This window comes from Erigeron canadensis, chromosome 1, assembly GCF_010389155.1.
Source record: "Erigeron canadensis isolate Cc75 chromosome 1, C_canadensis_v1, whole genome shotgun sequence".
Classification (NCBI taxonomy): domain Eukaryota; kingdom Viridiplantae; phylum Streptophyta; class Magnoliopsida; order Asterales; family Asteraceae; genus Erigeron; species Erigeron canadensis.
In genome coordinates, this window is record NC_057761.1 from 35,310,549 (window position 1) to 35,330,676 (window position 20,128).

Genomic DNA, 20,128 nt, shown 5'->3' on the forward strand with positions numbered 1-20,128 from the left:
CTGCTGAAGAGAATTCCCCATCAATAGCAATAAAATGTGGATTATATCGATCTATACATGTTATGAAGCTAGAGTCATGCTCCACTATTTTCCAGTATTACCTGTTTAAGGCATTCTTGGAAACATCATATGCTAGCCGAGTAGTTATATGTTATGCATTACCATTACCATTATTTGTGCAAAATATTGCGTTCACTAGCTACCACCCCAAATACAGGCGATTTGTTCAAAGAAGTTGATGAACAAATCTTTGTAAAGACCGTCATCTAGTTCATTTGCGTTGGTAAACAACTATGTTTGCTCAATCGCTCCATGACTTTTTCTTTGAAAATTGACAATCAGGCTCAATCTGTTTTGTTCGCTCAGTTAACTATGTTTACAGTAGACTAGATTATCACAATCTAGAGTGACATGTTTCAAATTTGTGACACCCAAATCTTTGAGCAGTCTATCGACATCTTTACACTATCTTCGATCAAATTTTTGGACCATGAATTTTAGAGATCATAAACTCTGGAATCCGTACAATTTGTTTGTAGTTGATCATATAGACGAATAGTATAGGATTTTTTACAATAGGAACAATAAACACAACATATTCCACAAACAATTGATATTCATTGAATGCTATATGTTTAAAGCCAAACAATATTCGTACTAAAAATCATGAATTGAATCTGTACAAGTTAGCTAGTTCTAAGCTCTCAACATGTCACATTCCTCCTCACAAATAAGTGGTACGAATATATTATCTCCTTTAACGATTAATAAGCCAGCAAAATGAAACCTACCTTAACCAAGAACACACCATGTGTACAAACAAAGACACAAAACACATGTTTACGTGCACAGATGCACACCGTATTTACCTGTCCCTCCAGAAAGTATAAATAAGTTCACTCTTAACCACTGAACATTAATATCTAAAGAGGGTCATATAGACGTGCGACACAATATGTTGAAAAAGAATGGGATTGTTTCGATGGTAGAGAAGATGCAAAGGAAACTTTGTGCAAGAAATAGGGATGGTGTACCAGACGACGTGAAAGAAGGTCACTTTGCGGTTATAGCATTGGATAAATATGAAGAAAGAAGGTTTGTTGTGCCGGTGCCGTATCTTAGGCATGCCTCGTTTGTTAGACTATTGGAAAGATCAGCCGAAGAATATGAATTTGACTACAGCGGTGCAGTAGTCATACCATGCAAGCCCAGTAGGCTTGAAAGAGTATTGACTGAGCTAGATGCAAAACAGAGACGATCATTATCAATATTTATTTAAAACATTACAGTATTTCCCTCGCTATGTATTAATTATGGTATAATAAGAATAATTAATGTTGTTTCACGGCTGGCTAATTTATCTGTATGATTATGGCTAATTACCTAAACAAGGAAAGTAACCCATACCTTCTGAAGTTTACTTCAAATTAAACTTAGTGAACTTCAATAGATAAATTGTAGAAACAACGAACGAAAATGAATGGAATGTAGTAAATTTGTTCCATTAACTGTAGAAAGTGAAAGAACAAATAACCAAATTTGAAACTATAAAAAAAGAAAAAATAAATTGATTAAATGATCAAGTAAAAAAGAAACAAGACTTTAGTATGTTATCAATAAACTTAAAATTAACTAAAAGAGAAAATTATGTATTTATGATTTACATTAAGTTCATAACTATTGCATATATTTTTAGATTAAATTAATGATTTAAAAAAAAAAAAAAAACTTTGAGTTTATTGAACTGATGCCTTTGGGATTTTCCATAATGTTGTTTCATTTTTGGAGTCAGGTTCGAATCTTATCATATGCAAATGTGATGATGGAGCAAACCTTTTAGGCATTGCCATAAATCAAATCGACGTAGCCGTATTTGCTAGAGGTATTAACCATTTATTCATTGGTGCCTACAAATTAGGAGCGCAAAACCAAAAAATAACTTTTGTGCAAATTAATATACGGCTTATCAACAAAAGCGATTCATAGAGAGGTAAAAGTAATTTTTCAATAAATAAAAAAAATCTGAAGTACAGAATTTACTGATGATCCCATTAATATAACCCAAAATCCATAGCAGGAAAGAAAAGAAAAAAAGAGAACATTTCACTTTTCAACACTGTGATTATATGAAGGAAACTGGGAATGCTTGAAAGTTTAAAACTGGCAAGAAAGACGTTTCGCAAATCCCCGTTTGATCTCCTCGTAAGTGCATATATCCTTATGATTTTCATATATCTGTTTATTTTCAGTATTTATTAATCAATTGTTATATGTTGTTTTAAATTAAAATAGGGAATTTATGTTGTGAAGTTTCATGTACATAAGGTGTTTGATGTATTGCTCCAATGACTTTCTTAGCTTTATGAAATACATTGACCTAAAAACCAAGCACAAAAATTTCCGCAATTTCAGGAGATAGCCAGAGCCATCTTCCATCCAACAAACCATCTCATCCACTTACCAAACAACAAGTGTATATATAGTAAACTGAACATGAACTTACTAATTGACTTGCATTACTGACCTATTCCCTATATTACTTACATAAGGGGGTTGGCGGGCTCGTTTTATGGGTTGTTTGGTAGTAGCCATGTCCTTACCTTGTTCGTATATCTATAGTATACTTATCATCCTAATTGACTTACATTGCTCATCAATCCCTATATCACTTACACACATAAAAGGATATATAACTTTTTTTTTTATGGATTTATTTTAATTTCGACAACTAATGGAGCCAAGACTTACGTCAGTAAACGCAACAATCATATGAGTTTATCATGTTGCCTTACTTAGTGAATCAAGGAGTATGTTTGGAGGACCCAACCTCACCGACACGGCGACATTCAAAAAGTTTGTTGAATTCAACTAGTAATTTCTCAACTTTGGGCTGCTGGGATTTACGTTGTGCTGGTAAGTGGCGGTTCATAGAAAGTTTTGAAAGCAGCTCCTTGAGCCACCAAGAAAGCTACAAGATAAAAACTCACACAGTCACACAATAGTTGGTAAATGGTAATCATATTAGATGGTGTTGCTCGTGCAATTCTCAGGTTTGACTCCATTTTGTATGATGAGATAATAAACAAATTGAAAGAAAAAAATAGCTAAACGCGCATGAAGATATATATTTACATGTGTAAAAGAGGACAGATTGGAGCAGGAGTATAGATAGAGGTATTTTTATGAAAATGTGATCATGAAGTAGGCCGATGCTTTTTAGTCGGGAATTTTAGTTTTCAAGAAACCGTGGAATTATGCAGGTATTCATTCCAGTTTATTTATAGGTGGATACATTGTAAAATTTGTATTCTCTTTATTTAAAGTAAATGAGGGAACTACATGGGTACCATTCCAGTTTTTTTATAAGTGGATACGTGTAACATTTGTATCCTCTTTGTTTGCAGTAAATGAGCGAACCAACATTGAGCGGTGTCAAAGAGGATGACAATTTGGCCCTGGAGTACAACACTAATAATGTCAAAAAGGCAAAGCTAAATTCTACACTATCTGCACTCCTTGATGATCCGGTACTTGCTGATGTACCCAAAAAGCCTACTTTATCAGACGTTGACACCCTAATCAGCCTGGAACTTGGCAGTGCTATGCGTGTTTCTGTAATCAAGTTGGACGGCACATCTTTTGGTATATATACTTTCTCAGCTTCCTATTTTCCTTTATTCATCATATTATTAATGGTGATTAGTTTTTTGTATTTGACACAGATGTTGCAGTGATGAATTCTGCAACAGTCAAGGATTTAAAAATAGCTGTCAAGAAAAAAGTCAATGAAATGGAGCAGTCAAAGATGGGTCATCGCCAAATTTCTTGGTATTTCCGTAACTTTATATTACATCCTTTTTATTGCTTGGTATTTTCGTAGCTTTTCTTAAGAGTTGGCAAGACCAGTGGTTCAGACAGGTTCAGTACCGGGTCAAACCAGGCCTAGTCATAGCAGGTAACACCTTGTTATGTGGATCAAAACTTGTTTGGCTGGGCTGACCCATGAACTTGTTTCGTTCCATTTTGTTTAGATTTCTGTATTTAGTTAATGTATTAAAATTTACAATTGGTTACCACACGATATATCCCTGTAGAAACTTTTTTCCGTTTGACCTGTTTTATTATTGTAAAGTTTTCTATGTTTAACTTGCCGATCTGTTATCAGTTAAAATGAAACCTTAATGGAAATTGCCGCCTCTATATATACTCTTCTTTTTAACAGCAACACACTCCCACCTCTATATATACTGGTTATGTTTTTTTCATGTTTGCTGATAATACTTCGGTCTAGCAGGCATGCTCATTTGACTCTTCAATTATCTCTGTTTCGCTTCACTACACTATCTGTAAAAGATATATTTGTGTTATTTGATGTTTATCAAAAAGTTTTATAAGTTAATTTGCCTTTGTTGAGCTACCATTGGTTGCTTGTGTCTGTGTTTTCAGGAAACATGTATGGCGGAATTTCTGCCTCTCACACCAAAACGAAAAGCTTCTTAATGATGATGCAATTCTTCTAGATCTTGGGGTACGTAATCACTCTCAGGTATGCGTACCAACTTTTTTAGACGCTATTCTGTTTCCTTATATAAGATTTATATTTTGTTGCATACTTGAGGCTCCGAATCATTCTATGTGACACCAATGGAACAAATTTAGGTTATTATTCGGGTGTGTGTTTGATGAATTAGGATTCTTGTTCTATAGGTGCATTTTATTCCATATGTCATATCAAGGGCTTCAAAGCGGCACTCACGAAGAAAAAAACATAGATTTTTTCATGGTCTTAACAGAAGGGAATGAATTGTTGATCCTTAATTATGTTTCTGTGTATTAGATGTGAATGGGATCATAAATAGAGCACTGGATGTTTCGTCAATTATAGAATTTGTTCTCTCACCCAAGTTCTTCAAGTATTTTAGTAAACGCATTTGACTGAAGTTGTAGCATAAACACCCTTGTATAATATTTAAATTTATAATTTTTAGGTTACCAGGTAGTGTTTTTCTGGAAATTTTGTTTGTGTTTTCTTCAACTAAAACCTTGTTTAAGTTAAACTCTACTTGTACACATTTCGGGTAGAACTTTTCTATGAACAGTTCGCTAAAAATCTTCCAGGACAAAGCCCATGTTCCATCGCCTTGACCCTGTCACAAGTCTTGACAAAATCTACTGGTGTAGTTACTAGTGCCATCCCCTCACCTCCAACATGCTGGATGTGAATTTCACTTTCTCATTTGGGTCACATCAACTGGTCCGAAAAATGGTGAGCATTTCTTTAATCGTGTTCATAACGATCATAGGATTGTGTTGCCTTCAACATCTGGTAGGTCAAGTGTTCATATCTTATCTATGGTTTGCTTGTACTTGTTTTAGAAAGGAAAATAATAATACACACTACATACTAATTCACACAATTGTTCTTTGTAAGACTTGAACCCACAACACTGTAGCTTGAAGTCCAACACACATACCGCTAGCTAGGTTATAGCTCTTTGTTATTTTCAATATGTATACGAATGTATCTCTTGTACCAATCTTAAGTCAGTCATCTTCTTTTCTAGAGTAGCCTCTCCAACTCCAATACTCCAGCTGCAGATGTGCCGGTTCGTAGCCTGTTTCTGAGCCAACATGTGATTGAGTAGATTGGCCCTTCACATTAGTCATTTTATTTTGTTTGTATACTACTAAGACATTACTCATTTAAACAATAACTAAACTCCAGCTTACCTCTTTGTTATATTTTTGGTGACATTCCTTAACCAACTCTTCCATTTTATTTTTATTTTAGAGTGGTAATACAGCTACACATATTTACAAATTGCTCATAACTTGTAACATAGTTTAATAAAGGAAGTTGCATAAGGCTTCTACCTCTAAATGATGTTAACAATGTAGACTTATTGCTCTTCGCTAGATGATTTTGTCGATATTTGTGTTTAGCCACTAATGTTCCCTGAAACCAAGGCCAGAACACTTGTATAATTTAATTAGAACCATGTATGTATGAGGTGCTGCAGTTCGAATTACTCATTCGAAACAAACTAAATACAACCTTTTAATTTTGATCAGCTATCATAATGCAATCGCCTATCATGGACACTTAATTCACTTTGATTTTGTAACCGTCCAATTACCGCTTTCATCATAAAACAGTCTCCTAATCAAACTATATACCCATTAAATTGAGAAAAACATAATACTTGTAATTGTTTAAAAGCCAATAGTCACTCGTTTAAGGTGACAGTAACAATAGATTAGTAAACTTCAAACTGGATTTTGACTCGTGTCATATATAGAAGAACTTTACAACATTGACATGATAGCATGAACTATTAAATATATGTAACAAAACAAAATTATAAACTTAATTAAAGAAATCAAAGTTAAAAAGAGTTATAATTCTGAAACATTAAAAATATATATATATTTTTTTAACTGTCTGTTTATAAACCATATTTGTTGTAGTATTTTTTTTTATTAATTGTTTTTGTTGCAAATATCTAAAATCTTTTACTTTATTATTCTAAAGTAAAGTTACTATAATAACTTATCGACCAATTATAACTCTCGATTTTATAAAGTTGACTTTTGTTTTCAATTTTGACTTATATTCACACTTTTTTGTTTTCCATCAAATTTATATTTTTTAACCATAACTATAAGACATTATAAATATTAGATGTTAATTTATTATATGGTTTAAAATTTAGTTTTTACTATTTTTAGTAATAAAATATTAATCTACATATTATATTGAATTTTAGTTATTTTTAATTAAATAATCTTGTATTTATATGATAAAACGTACTATTGAGATATATATTAGCTATTTTTTGTTAGATATATACTATCTATTATCTTATTGAATATATATTAGATACTTTTTTTATTTATTATATTGAAGTTATTAGTTAAAGAATATAAATTTGTGATAATAAAAACAAAAAGGTGTAAGTTAAAGTCAAAGTTAAAAACAAAAATGAACTTGAAAAAATCAAGAGCAACGATTGATCGATAAATATTAGAGCGACTGTATTTTAGTATATTAAAAGATAGGCTATTGGATAAAATTGGTTGCAATTCACAAGCTAATTAAAAAAAAATTTACAAACTTACGTGTCACCAATAAAATATGAAGAGACAAACATTATAGAGAAAAAAAATATCAATCTAATTGGTGCATTAAAAGAAAGTTTTTAAATATTTAACAAGTAAGTTTATAAACATTTGTTTATAATTCATTTGTTATTCTAACATTTCTTATTTCTTATTGTTCTAATGTTGTTCAGTTTACAAAAATCAACATCAACTTTGAAAACTATATAATAGAAAAAAATAAACAACTAAAGTAAATACATACACAATGTCACAATGATGTGTTTATGTAACACCCTACTAGTGGCGAAAACGTGAGATACAACGGAAACAAGCTTGCAAATGGATATTACTCAAATAAACTATATGATGTTCATTTAACACAACAAATTGTCATACACGAGTCAAAATACAACATGCAAATCCCATGAAAAGGGAAAGCAAACCTAGGCATCGTGTCCGAGTTCAAAGATCTAGAATGCAACCAAACAATCCTTAGGTCTATCTATAGACATCAACTCCTAGCTTGCAAGCGATTTCTTTTATATCTGAAAAGATACTCAAAAACATCAACACTAGGTTGTTGAGTTCGTGGGATCACATAACATGTTCATACGATCAACGATTTACAACAACGATTCATACAATATACCTACATATGGGGATATGTCGATAACAACGTTCATATTTTGTTCATATTATGATCATAAATCCATAATCTGAACATAACACGGTCACATAACCTTGATTCAATTATAACACAATTATATAACCTTGATTCCTCGATTTGATCATAAAATAATCATATAACCTTGATTCCTTGATTTGATCATAAAATGATCATATAACCTTGATTCAAACATAACATAATAATATAACCTTAATTTGATCATAAAATGATCTGTTAGGTCCAGATTTACTGGACTCGCTCCAGACGAGACTACTGGAGCCCTCTGAAGATTTTTCCAGAAATTATGAGAAGACCAGTGAACCATTTACTTGTACAGGAATCTGGATTCCACCAGATTGGGTCACTGGACTTCACTCCAATCAAGATCATTCCACTGAATAACATTCTCACTGAAGTCGAAGACTGAAGTCTGAAAAAATAAGTCTAACAAATAGCGGAGCTCACTGGCAGACTTACCAGATCTCCTGACTGGAGTCCTTAACAGTGTTCTAGACCTTACAAGTCTGAACACCGATTACGAGGAATTGACTTTATGCCTTTACACGCTTTTACCCGGACAACCCATTTGTCCTTTGTTAAAAGCCTTACACGCGTGTAAAGGTGGTTGGTTAATTAGAAGACAAGTCACTATCAAGTGACTTTATTCTTGTACTTTAACCAATGTATTTAAGGAATTAAATTAGTTTCTTTAAATGCATGCAACCATATTTGTACAGCAAAAAGAATATTATATTTATTCTTTTTGCCTATAAATACCAAGTCATTTCCCTCATCCAAATTACAATTTTGCAATTTGGTGCCTTTGCTTAAATACTCTCGATCTAAATAGTTATACTTCACAACTTTGAGTATTTCGATCAAAAGAGTTTATTTAGCAAACATTATATCACTTGTAATTCATAAGGTTGTTTAGATACTTACTTTGTAATATCTTAGTTCCGCAACAACCTTGTATTTTTTTAACATCAATAAATAAAATACACTTGAAAAATTACATTGTGTCTCACCGTTTACTTTACTTGTTTATCTATTTATATTGCTTAAGTTACATATTACTTTATTTATATTCTTGCATTTATACTTATTGTAATACTAGTCCAATCTAGTGCTTACTTGTCTTGTTGAATTCTACACTTATGGGTTAAACCATCAAGTGAGGGACTTCACATGATCATATAACCTTGGTTCCTTGATTTAATCATAACACATTCATAATACACATTCATAGTACATATAAACAATGTATCATGTTATCCATTTCATTTCTAAATCACTAATCGGCCCTAGGTTTTGATATGCCCTCAAAGTATTGGCAAAGTATGTATACAGGTGATACCAGCGACTTTCCCTCCACCCGACCAACACCCATTAAACATATCAAAACCTACAAAATCTATAGTGAAGTAAAAACATTGATATCATATACCACATCAAGAGATCTAACTAGTATAAGTTGCAATAATCTTATACGTGCACCTACATCCATAAAGTTACCAAACACGATACATATGTACCTATAACATACACTAGCACAAAAACATATGCACGTAAGATTAACATAAGCTTAATCTATGGCATAACACATAACACATAGCGAGTATCTTTCCACACCCAAAGCATACAACATATAGTAGGGGCTACGAAACTCACCTGACGTGCGCAATACAATCCCAATATGAAATGAAGTAGTGTTGATGTCCACGAGAGCCAAAACCTATCATACACGTATTACATTAATCTTAAAGCCTCTCAAAGTAAAGGTCTCTTAACTATTGACCTAATATTACTATAAATGTTTTATTATGTCCATTTTATAAAGTTTTTATCCAACCAAGGTGGAATCATTACGTTTTGTTTCACAATGACTCATAGAGACTTTACCACTGTTCCTTCATCCAAAATTTTTGTTTGTTCAAACTTTTCGACTCAGTGGCCTATACCATTGGAAATTAGACTCATTTACGATTATGTGGCCGTTTGAATCGTTAAAAATGGACTTACGGTTTAAAAGTTACGATCCTTTCAAAAATTAGTAGGTTCTGCCCTTCGGTTGCGACATGACCATCTATGGTCACGACATGAAAAATTTGGCTCTGACCTATGGATACGATGTGACCATCTATGGTCACGACATGACCATCACCATATCAGCTCAAAGACGAATTTTTACCTCAAAATCGACCAACCTAAGCTCAAAATCAAAGCTTCACACTTTAACACAACCAAATACAAGTATAAACAAGTCATAAAATCATATTTTTACGCAAACCCATTTCAAATTTCTCAAGATCCAATTCAAAACACATTTTGAGTTAAAACACACAGTTTACGCCCAAAATCAACCACTAAATGTTTAAATCTATGACGGGGAAGTATTCTACAACATACAAGAAACATTTCAAGCCATAAAACACTTACCAATTCGACCTGAAACTCCAAATCCGGTTTTTGAAGCTATAAAGTGGATGAACACTTGATTAAACCCAAGAATCTTGACCTTTTAGAGATGATTATTATTATGGAATGATTTATTAACAATTATAATTACTACACAAGCCTCAAAATCCGAAAATTTGCAAGAAAATGATAAGAGGATGAATTGGATTCTTAGACTCTAGAGAGAAGGAGGAGAAAAGAGAGTGATAGAGTGTGAAATAAGAGAGGAAGAAAGAGAGGTGGGAGGGGTTTTGTTCCCCTCTTAGACTCTCGCGACTCCATCCGGTTTCCCCCGAGAAATGATTCGTTTAGTTAAGACTTATAGCTCGGGGCTCGTTCAATTATTTCATTGACATATTATTACCTATTTCGAAATTACATTTCTAACGACTATTCGTATGTCCACATTTTCATTACAAAAGTTTATCTTATCTCATTTGACTCCTTTCAAATATACTAGTCTCGTTACGTTGACCGGTCAAAACGACGGATGTTACAGTTTATATTGTAACATGTCAATTCATATATCTTGTAACTAGGGATGAGCCAAAAATCCCAAGGTCCCGAGTGCCGTCCCGATTCTGATACTGGGAAGTGGTGTCGAGCCCCAAGTGGGATCGAGATCTGTATTGGTTATTGATAGTTTTCGGGATTGGGACCAGGAACTACGGGGTTTTCCGATCCCGCCTTATCTGAAACCGGAACCGCTACCACATTTTTAGAATTTTCGGGGCCGCTCTTATGCCCATCCTTACTTATAACATAACATCTATGTTATCACGATTATCATGTTGTACTATAACATTATTATTCTCATTAAAAAGGAATAGTAGAAAAAATTCAATAATTTAAGTCCAAAACTTTTCTTACCAATTTGACTTAACAAAGATTGAAAATATAATATATATATATATATATATATATATATATATATATATATATATATATATAAATTAACGCTCTACCTTCCAATCTATATTTGAGAATATATATAACAATGATAATTTTATAAAATTATGTTTTTTCCCACTTTTTTTTTTGAATTAAAAATTTAACTAAGTAATTACTTTATATTTTTTTTATAATTTTCTCTCAACTCAAAAATACATAAAATAATATAACTTAAGAAAAATATAATTATTTCCTTACAGCCTTCGAGGAAGTCATGATGATTAAATGGTGGTGAATATGTGTATAAGACTAAGAGGAGTGGGAAGAAAGGGAGGAGGAGGCGACTTGTGCCATGTGGCATGAGGGGTAAAAATAGTTGCCCCTCAAAAAAGGTGGAAATGGGTGGGTTTTTAAGTAGGGGGCGACTTGCGCCATGTGGCACTTGCAATGATTAATTATTTTTATTTTTTTATTCCTCTTAAATATAAATAATGATAATTATAACAAATAATAATAATAACTACTAATATCTGCCGAATAAATAAAGAGAGAAGCGAAAAAAGCAACATGTGGTTGCGAGAGTGAGTAAAGAGATAAGCCAAGAAAATAACATGTGGCTGTAAGAGTATGAGTAATAAGATAAACAATTCTTTTCGTTTTCTTTTTCTTATTTTACAACAACAACAAAACGAGCTTTCACCCACCTCCATTTCAAAGTCATACTTCCGGCCAGATTCCATAAATTCCGATGGTAAGCTTTTTTCTTTTCACACTTTCCATATATATATAATAGCCGGTACCCTCTTTTTCTTCCCCCAATGTTCACTTTTGCCTTGGTCCTCGCGTAGGTCAAAGCCCCTTTGGGCGAGCTGTGATGGTCGGGCAACACAAAAGTCGGCCAAGGGGGTGGTGTGGGGGCGACTTTGGGTGACAAGGGGCGAGAGTCGGAGGAAGTCGGAGCCACTCCGCTCAGTCTAAGGGTTTTTGGTTTGAGATTTCTATGATTTAAGATTTTTTGTGTTTTTATTTTTGGTTGGTGGGGCTTTGGTAGTTTGGTATGGACTTTTTGTTTTGTAAACCTCATTAATGAATACTAATGATAATAAAATAAAAAAAAAATAGTAAATGTAGTCCTTAAGGTTGCATTAAATGTGCATAAAAAGTTGTACATTTTCATATCAAAAGTATACACCCTGAATTTTATGATAAGTTGTAACATTCGTGAATTTTGACCTATTTGACTATGTTTGACTTTCGTTGACTATGTGGTTAATTGTAACGCTCGTGGTGTTGGACCCATTGACTTTCGTTAATTATGTATATAACATCTGCCTTTTCCTTTTTGGATTCTTCATTCATGTGTATAACTTGTGTTTGTGATTCTTGGGGTAATAGTCTAATAGACAGAATGAGACTAATTCGTAGAGTATTAGTCTAAATAGACAGAATGAGACTAATTCGTAGAGTATTAGTCTAAATAGACAGAGTGAGACTAATTCATAGAGTATTAGTCTAAGTGCTGGAATCTAAACTTTGCCTCCCACACCCCCTTTATCTCAGATTTTATTTTCTCCCACCCTCCATTTCTTATCTACCTTTCTTTCTCTAATTCTCTTCCATGAACACACACACAAACATGCCTCTTTCTCTCTCTAGATTTCTATCATATTTATGGAAATTTAAGCAAGATTAAAATTAGAATAATAATCAACATGATCTTCTAAACAACATATCAAAGATTTGAAGGTCAAAGTCCAAGAAATTCTTCTATCTAGCTCAAATTCGGGTTTGACTCTTTGAAGGTAATTTTGGTAAGTAAAACTCATCTCAAATCCACCATTTTATGTTTATAATCATGTTTCAAGTCTAACCTAAACAACCCTTAATCAATTTTTGGTTTGAAAGCTTAATGGGTCAATTTTAGGGTTTACAACTTGGATAATTTAGGTCAAAATCAGAATTGAGTTTTAATTGAGGTTATGGAATGATTTTAAAGTATGGGTTAGTTTCATACACATTACTTATGCCAAGTTATGCTCAAAACATGTCTTAACACTCTTCAAATCGAGGTCTAGGTCGAATTAGGGTTCTTGCAAAAGTCAAAGTGGGTCAAAAATGGGTTTTGATGCTTTTGTGAGTCATGGGTTAAATTCTTGAAGTGGGTTATGTTCATTGATGTTATTTCATGTCTAATAAAGCATAAAATTCAGTTTTGAAGCATTACAAACCGGTTTTAAGTGTCAAATTAGGGTTTGGATGTTCTTGGTTAATTTTGACTTTTTAGTCAAACCATTCTTACCCTTGTTGTTGCCCACTTTCTTCCTCTATGTCTTTAACTCGTTAAATCCATGTTGAAGTCAATTCTTAACGTACCCCTAATCTCATATCCATCCAACAAACATCATTTTGATTCTCACGATCGAACGAGTCCCGAATAATGAAATTATGAACGTGTATTGATATGCATATATGTATAACTATAGGTTATGATCGTGTGATGGATATTGTACGCTTGTGACCATTCTTAACTTGCATTTGTCGCTCAAGGTGAGTTTCGTAAACCCTCCCTACTCAATTGAGATTCGGGCTGAAAAGTGTACGTGTTTGTTATTGTTGTTTAATCGATTGATTGATTGTTTGATTAACGTATTGACTTGTTTCTTGATTAATTATGCTTCTATTTATGAATACTTGTTGTGGTTTGGGTAGTTGTTCATACATGGAAGACGGTTATACTTTCAATGAATAGGAGATGTGGTGGGAAGGCTGCGGGTGACCCTATATATAAGCATCAATGATTCCTTGAAATTAGAATCGTAAGAAGTGTATGTGCATTGTGTTGTTGATTGATAGAAAACCATTTGATAAGGATCGGGACATAGGATCTCGCATGATAACATTTTCCCCCTTAACGTATTATAGATTTGTGATTGTGATAACGATTAAGTCCATGTTGATGGCATATCGATAAGCCCACGATTTGTTGCATAACTTTGTTGTTAACGATATTGTTTAACATGTATATTGAATATAAATGCTTAGTTGTAACGTAACGTTGATATTACGCATTTGAAATATATGTAAGTCGTGCCGTGATATTATGCATTTGAAATATATGTAAGTCGTGCCTGGAAAGTATTTTACGCATTTGAAATGTATGTAAGTCGTGCTTGGAACGTAGTTTACGCATTTGAAATATATGTAAGTCGTGCCTGAAACGTATTATACGCATTGTTTATCATGTAAGTCGTGCCGGTTTATCGCGCATTATTTATTATGTAAGTCGTGTCATTATAACTATATTTGAACGTAAACGTTGACTTGTATTGATTTGTGATAACGTGAAACCTTTTAGGGTTTCCTTGGAACGTGATTAAATACTCTAATCCTCGTATATCGTTAACGGTTGTTATCCCGACACACTTGTTTCCTGTTACTTGTCCCTACGAACTCACCAACTTTATGTTGACGCGTGTTAGTACACTTTTCAGGTGACAGGTTAGCTCAAAAATGTATTGGATGATTGATTGCCTGATTTTGCTAGAATTGGATTTGGACTTGGACTTCTTGGATCCGTGATTCATTATTCCCGATTAGGGTTTATGCTTAGATGTGATCCGGTTGCTTGTACTACTAAATGGTTCGTATTGATTTACTTGATCCTTTTATGCATTTAGTTTACTCTACATAACTTCCATGTCGTGTTGTGCTTTTCTTGTGATACCCCATGATTCCGCCTTATTGAGGTGTTACATAAGTGTACAATTATTTAAAGCATCTTAATGAAAGTCTTGCTTCATTTAGCAAAACTTTTTGAAAATAAACTTGTAACTTTTAAATTTTAATTAATACATGGAACAAAGAGCGATTGTAGCTGACTTGCCGGCAATTGGCATTGATTTGTAACATAATGTTATAAAAAAACCTGTGTTAAATATTTAGGTTGAATAAATATAGATTTGTTAAAGATGATCGGGTAATAATTCATAAAGTACTCCATTTATCCTAAAATTATCTCCATCTTTTCAATTCAAATACATACTACATTATAAATTAATTGTGGGGTGTTTTAAAATTTAAACTTTTATGTACATGTATTTAATATTCAAAAATGCAATGCAAATATTATTAAAGTATTAAATAAATGTATTTAAATTTTAATACACATCACAATTACTTTATATGTAAAATGTAAATTAACAATATGAATTACTCGTATAATTTTAGGAAGAAACTGAGTACTTTATTAACCTTTTCAGCTTTACCATTATGTTTGGACAAATCCAACTAGATGGTCAGCGAAGCCAACTACCATTACTCATGGTTGCATGTATGTATCAATTAAAAGTTATAACTTTATTCTTGAAAACAATGTACAATAAAGTATAAATTTACAAGGTTAGTATTAAATAACTAGAAAAATATTTAAAACATCTTTTTCTTCGATTATTCGGCTTTATAACCGACCAAAAAGTCCATAACCAAAACCTACTAACTCAAAATACAAATACACAATACCCAGGTTCACATAAATCTCAAACCATATTTCTTTGTTACATAGATAAAAATAATACATTCTTTGAGTTGAGAAAAAAAAAACATATATAGTTCTATTAATGTATCATTAATATATAGATTATTAAATGATAATTGAAAGGTAGGATGATGATTTTACATATCTATCATTTTCTTTTCTATCCAAATCATGTCAAATTGGTATAATAAGTAAAATATCCTATCATTTTAATTCTTTTCTTTTATAAAGAAAATCCAAAAATGAAAATTTAAGATAATTTCTAGTCTTTTCCTTTCTTATCGCAACTTAAAAAGATAATTGATTATATCTGAAAATATCGTTGAAAAGTCAACGAGCCAAGGTCAATAAAGGGTAAATAAAGTGCAATGAGATGAATGAAAAGTCAAGACTTAACCAAATATAAAAGTATATATCAAGTATGATTTATATAATTTTTGAAAGTGAATATTGTTAGTTAAAACAAAGTTGTTTTTTTTAGAGAAACTAATTAAAAATGAAAAGTAAATAAACTAACTAAACAATTAAAGCAAATAAATGATCAAATATCTAAGAATATGTTTACTTAAATATGTTTACCCATTTTTATAATTGTTATGATTGATTTAACTAAACGATGCAAACCGGGTTAACAAACACTTATTTATGTTTATGAGATTTAACGTTTGCTTGAGTAACAATGTGACAAAAACATTTAATATAATTTCCTCAAGCCGTTCAATTTATACACACATAGACAAACAAGGTCATATACGGCAAAAAACTTAAATGTTGAAATCAATGTAAACTGTGAAAATAAGTACTAGGATCACAAGCATTTATTATTTCTATTGTATAGTATGAAAACCGACTCATGATTATAAGATTGGATTACAAGTTAGTACCCCCTTATACAACCAATCCGATGCCAACCAGTTATAAAATATTGAGACGGTCATCTTTTAATTTAATTATAACTTATTTATTAATAAATCGTAAAAATAAAATAAAATAAATAACATATGAAATTGCATTCACAATCTCCAATCTCTATGGTGTTAAAGACTAATAACCCAATAAATAGTCTCATCCAATCGTTCAATTGCAAAAACACTACATTCATCATGTTATCCTAATTCCTTAAATAGTCAAGATTTAATTTGAAATGTTAAAACCATTCACAAAAACGGAAAAACATTATTGACTAAGCAAACATACTAATGAACTATTCAAATTCATACCATAAACACAAATCATCATGTATAGACATATGATTAGGAGAAAATAATGAACGAGTTTTTGATTTAAGGGGTGAATAATGGTGGACTATCGTTGTTTTATAGTGGATAAAAAGAGTTTTCAATTTTGGTTGTTTAGATTCTTCATCTTTAACATTAAGGATCTTATTGAATTTCATGAGATCCCGGGAAAGAGCAAATCGGAGAAGACGGTGATTAAAGGCATTATTATGATTGCTTGTTGGTGCATTTGGAAGCCAAGAAATGAGATTATCTTTAATGGTTCTAGTGTTAGTGCCACGGAAATTATACAAAGTATTAAATCTTTAGGTTTTTTATGGTATACGAGTAGAGGTAAACATCATAGTATGTATTGGAAAGATTGGTGTAAATTTAAGGTGTGTTGTAATCTCTGTATAGTTGACCGCCGACGATTTGTCGGGGTAGATATGAATATAATGGTTACTTTTTAAAAAATAAAAATAAAAATAAATGATGGACGTCATGATAATGTGGGGGTTTGGGGGATTATATAGAAGTTGGATATGGCTGGAGTTAGGTATGGTGTGTGAGTGAAGCCAGGCAAACAAAATGCGTGACCATATAGTGTTAACCCTAGGCTCCACCCTTTAACAACCAATTACGAATGCTCGGTCAAAGCAAAGTCAACCAACAGCTTATTAATTCCAGATGGTCGCATGCCATTGGTTGGTCAACATGTACCCCAAAATGAGAAATAGGAATGGAATGTGTGGTGGGCCGGTCGACCAGGAAGAAAATATGAAACCCGAAAAATTTGGATTTTTAAGTCTTAGGCCCATACAAAATTAAAACATGAAATAGGTTTTGTTTTTTTTATACTAATCGCCATTCGCCAACAAACTAAGACCCACAAAACCCTAAATCAGAAAAAGATTCCAAATCAAAAACCTTGAAAACAAATAATTCACCATCAAAATGGCTTCGAAGTCAGTAAGAAAAATAATTCACCACCACAACCTTTTAACCCACATCAAAAAAAACAACCAAGTCCTCATAATTACAGCAGACAATCTCCAAGCAAATAGTGTTAAGGCCATAAGGCAAGGACTAAATGGGCTTTCATCATCAACTATGGTAATGGGTAAAAACACAATGCTGAAACGTGCGATTGCCGCACACGCGCCGGAGACTCAGAAAAATGCATTTCTTGGACTGATTCCTCATATGAAAGGAAAAGTTGGGTTGGTTTTTACTGATGGTGATCCTGATTTTGTGAGTGAGAATATTACGAGTGAGTATAAATTGCAGCCGTTGCTTTGTTCGTCTATGGATATCGGGCTTTGTTCGTATTGGCAGTGGGTTTTGCTTACCCATTTTGATTTGGTTAATAAGTGATTTGAATAATGTTTGTTAGTTTGGTATTGGAAATGGGTTTGAATTAAATAAGTTTGATTGATATAAGGCTAAGAATTTATGTGTTTTTTCTTGTGAGGTTTGTTGTATATGAAATGTGATCGTTATGAAATAATCTATACTATTTTGGGATTAGTTTCTTGGAATGTAGTTATCTTTGACCGACCAAATGTCTATAGTAGGAAAAAAAGTAAAGTTATGTGTATTGTATGTAAGCAACTTGAAAAAATGTTTATTGTATGTAAGAAAACATACGTGGCAACCATATACGGGTGCCACTTGTCAGATTGTAATTGGTTGAAACGAAATTCTTACATACAATAAACATTATTTCAAAGTTGTTTACATACAATACACACAGCTTTAGGGACATTCGTTTAAAGTTTATCCCTGCTATTTTATAAAGTATTTATTGAGAAATGCATACCTTTGGATCTAAACACTCTCTTAAGCTTTTACATCGTATTTTAACCAACTCAACTTATAAGTAGAATGGTGTGACTCATCCCAGGCTCAGCAACTTCCTTGATTCTGTAGCTTTGTGACCATCAAATTGCCGCTTGCGGCTTGATCTGGCACATGAAATGAATGTGCAACGTGGTCGCGCACTTTAAGGAAATTCACATATAGAGATGCTAAATTTTAGCTGCTCATAAATTTATACGCCTACCCATAGGCTACAGAGTGTGTTTTGTCAAGTGTAATATTATATGTAATTTGTGGAACTAGAACGGGCAGTGGGCAATCACAACCTATTGTTGGAAAATTGGGTCTTGGCTAAAATTTAGTTTCTATGGGTTGATTTGGGCAATGGACAAGTAAGATAACAGGTCTAGCATGTCACGGCAAAAGTTTATGTTAAATTGGGAACTGGTCGATGAACATGTTGTGAGGTGTTTATCCCAATATGTGCATATTCACTGCCATGACTGTTCACCACTGACTCGCTTTCACAGCTCACAACATATATGATTGTGTATCATAATCACGAAAGATCAGAATTACAGTTTCGATAGAAAGAAAGGAGACGGATGATACTAAAGTTTCAGCATTTAGGAACAGACCATACAGTTTTGCAGACTTGCAGGATGATGAAATTGTTTCACTACAAACATTTTAACTCTTTAAGTTTTATCTGATATATTAATACATTAAACTAATTTTGTAGATAATATTTCTGCTTCCAATCTATAATTATTGAGACAATCAGACAATAATATAGTAATTAGTAAGTTTATAAAATGCCACTACTTGATGGTCGAGAGAACCAACCGAAGGGTCACAATCCTTATGGAATCAAGTCTCTCTTGGGACAATTGTAAGGTCTTATCGTGGGAATATTTGTCATTTTTTAAACACACAAAAAGTGTTAAAAAGTAGTAGGTCGACCCATCCCGAGCTGGCATCTACCAACTCGTTCAACTGCTATAAACATGACCCAAATTTGTTACTATAACCTTTTATCCAACCCACCCGATTTGACACCACTGGATATAAAAAACCATTAGTGAAGTAGGGGACCTGACCTCTATAGATGTGGCGTTTGTAAGATAAAATTTTGTGCAAGTTATAAAAAACTTACTTTAAGTAAACATACAAAGACCATCCCTTGAAAATGCATCAGGTGCAATTTAAACTTGTGATACATATTTGCAGCTTAAGATCGAGTTTGAAATCATGTATGTCAGCTACAATGTTTCATTCCTTTGACCGTGTTTTTAGAGCTTAAACAGCCAAAAAAATTACTGAATCTTGAAGTGTTCAGCTTTCAGCATCCATGATAGAAACATTGTCGATACTATTAAGGGTTGCAGGCGTATATATCAAAGGACTTGGGCAGCATAGGTGCCCATACAAAACCAGTTC

At 32.7% G+C, this 20,128-nt stretch overlaps 2 protein-coding genes across 5 annotated transcripts; both read left to right on the forward strand.

Moving 5' to 3' along the window:
- Nucleotides 1-982: 982 nt before the first annotated feature.
- On the forward strand, nucleotides 983-1,279 carry LOC122591001 (auxin-responsive protein SAUR50-like). The gene has a single exon (XM_043763183.1). It carries the CDS (start codon nucleotides 983-985, stop codon nucleotides 1,277-1,279), a length of 297 nt encoding a protein of 98 aa, XP_043619118.1.
- A 627-nt stretch (nucleotides 1,280-1,906) lies between these two features.
- Nucleotides 1,907-5,735, forward strand: LOC122584946 (U11/U12 small nuclear ribonucleoprotein 25 kDa protein). 4 transcript variants are annotated; one of them, XM_043757037.1, is made up of 6 exons: nucleotides 1,940-1,990; nucleotides 2,078-2,202; nucleotides 3,405-3,642; nucleotides 3,723-3,828; nucleotides 4,447-4,546; nucleotides 4,708-5,014. In XM_043757037.1, the coding sequence occupies exons 3-6, from the start codon at nucleotides 3,408-3,410 to the stop codon at nucleotides 4,801-4,803; spliced, it is 537 nt and encodes a 178-aa protein (XP_043612972.1). In that variant the 5' UTR covers nucleotides 1,940-1,990; nucleotides 2,078-2,202; nucleotides 3,405-3,407; the 3' UTR covers nucleotides 4,804-5,014. The 4 variants fall into 4 exon arrangements, with proteins under 4 accessions (XP_043612973.1, XP_043612970.1, XP_043612972.1 ...); XM_043757036.1 differs by having other exon boundaries at nucleotides 1,972-1,990; nucleotides 2,075-2,202; XM_043757038.1 differs by lacking the exon at nucleotides 4,708-5,014 and adding an exon at nucleotides 5,570-5,735 and having other exon boundaries at nucleotides 1,907-2,202.
- Nucleotides 5,736-20,128: the final 14,393 nt, after the last annotated feature.

Bases quoted from the DNA above. Each gene is read 5' to 3' on its own strand.
- LOC122591001 (XM_043763183.1), top strand. From the start codon at position 983: ATGGTAGAGAAGATGCAAAGGAAACTTTGTGCAAGAAATAGGGATGGT.
- LOC122584946 (XM_043757035.1), top strand. From the start codon at position 3,408: ATGAGCGAACCAACATTGAGCGGTGTCAAAGAGGATGACAATTTGGCC. The intron at 3,643-3,722 runs GTATATATACTT...TATTTGACACAG, and splicing joins GTTGGACGGCACATCTTTTG to ATGTTGCAGTGATGAATTCT. The intron at 3,829-4,446 runs GTATTTCCGTAA...CTGTGTTTTCAG, and splicing joins GGTCATCGCCAAATTTCTTG to GAAACATGTATGGCGGAATT.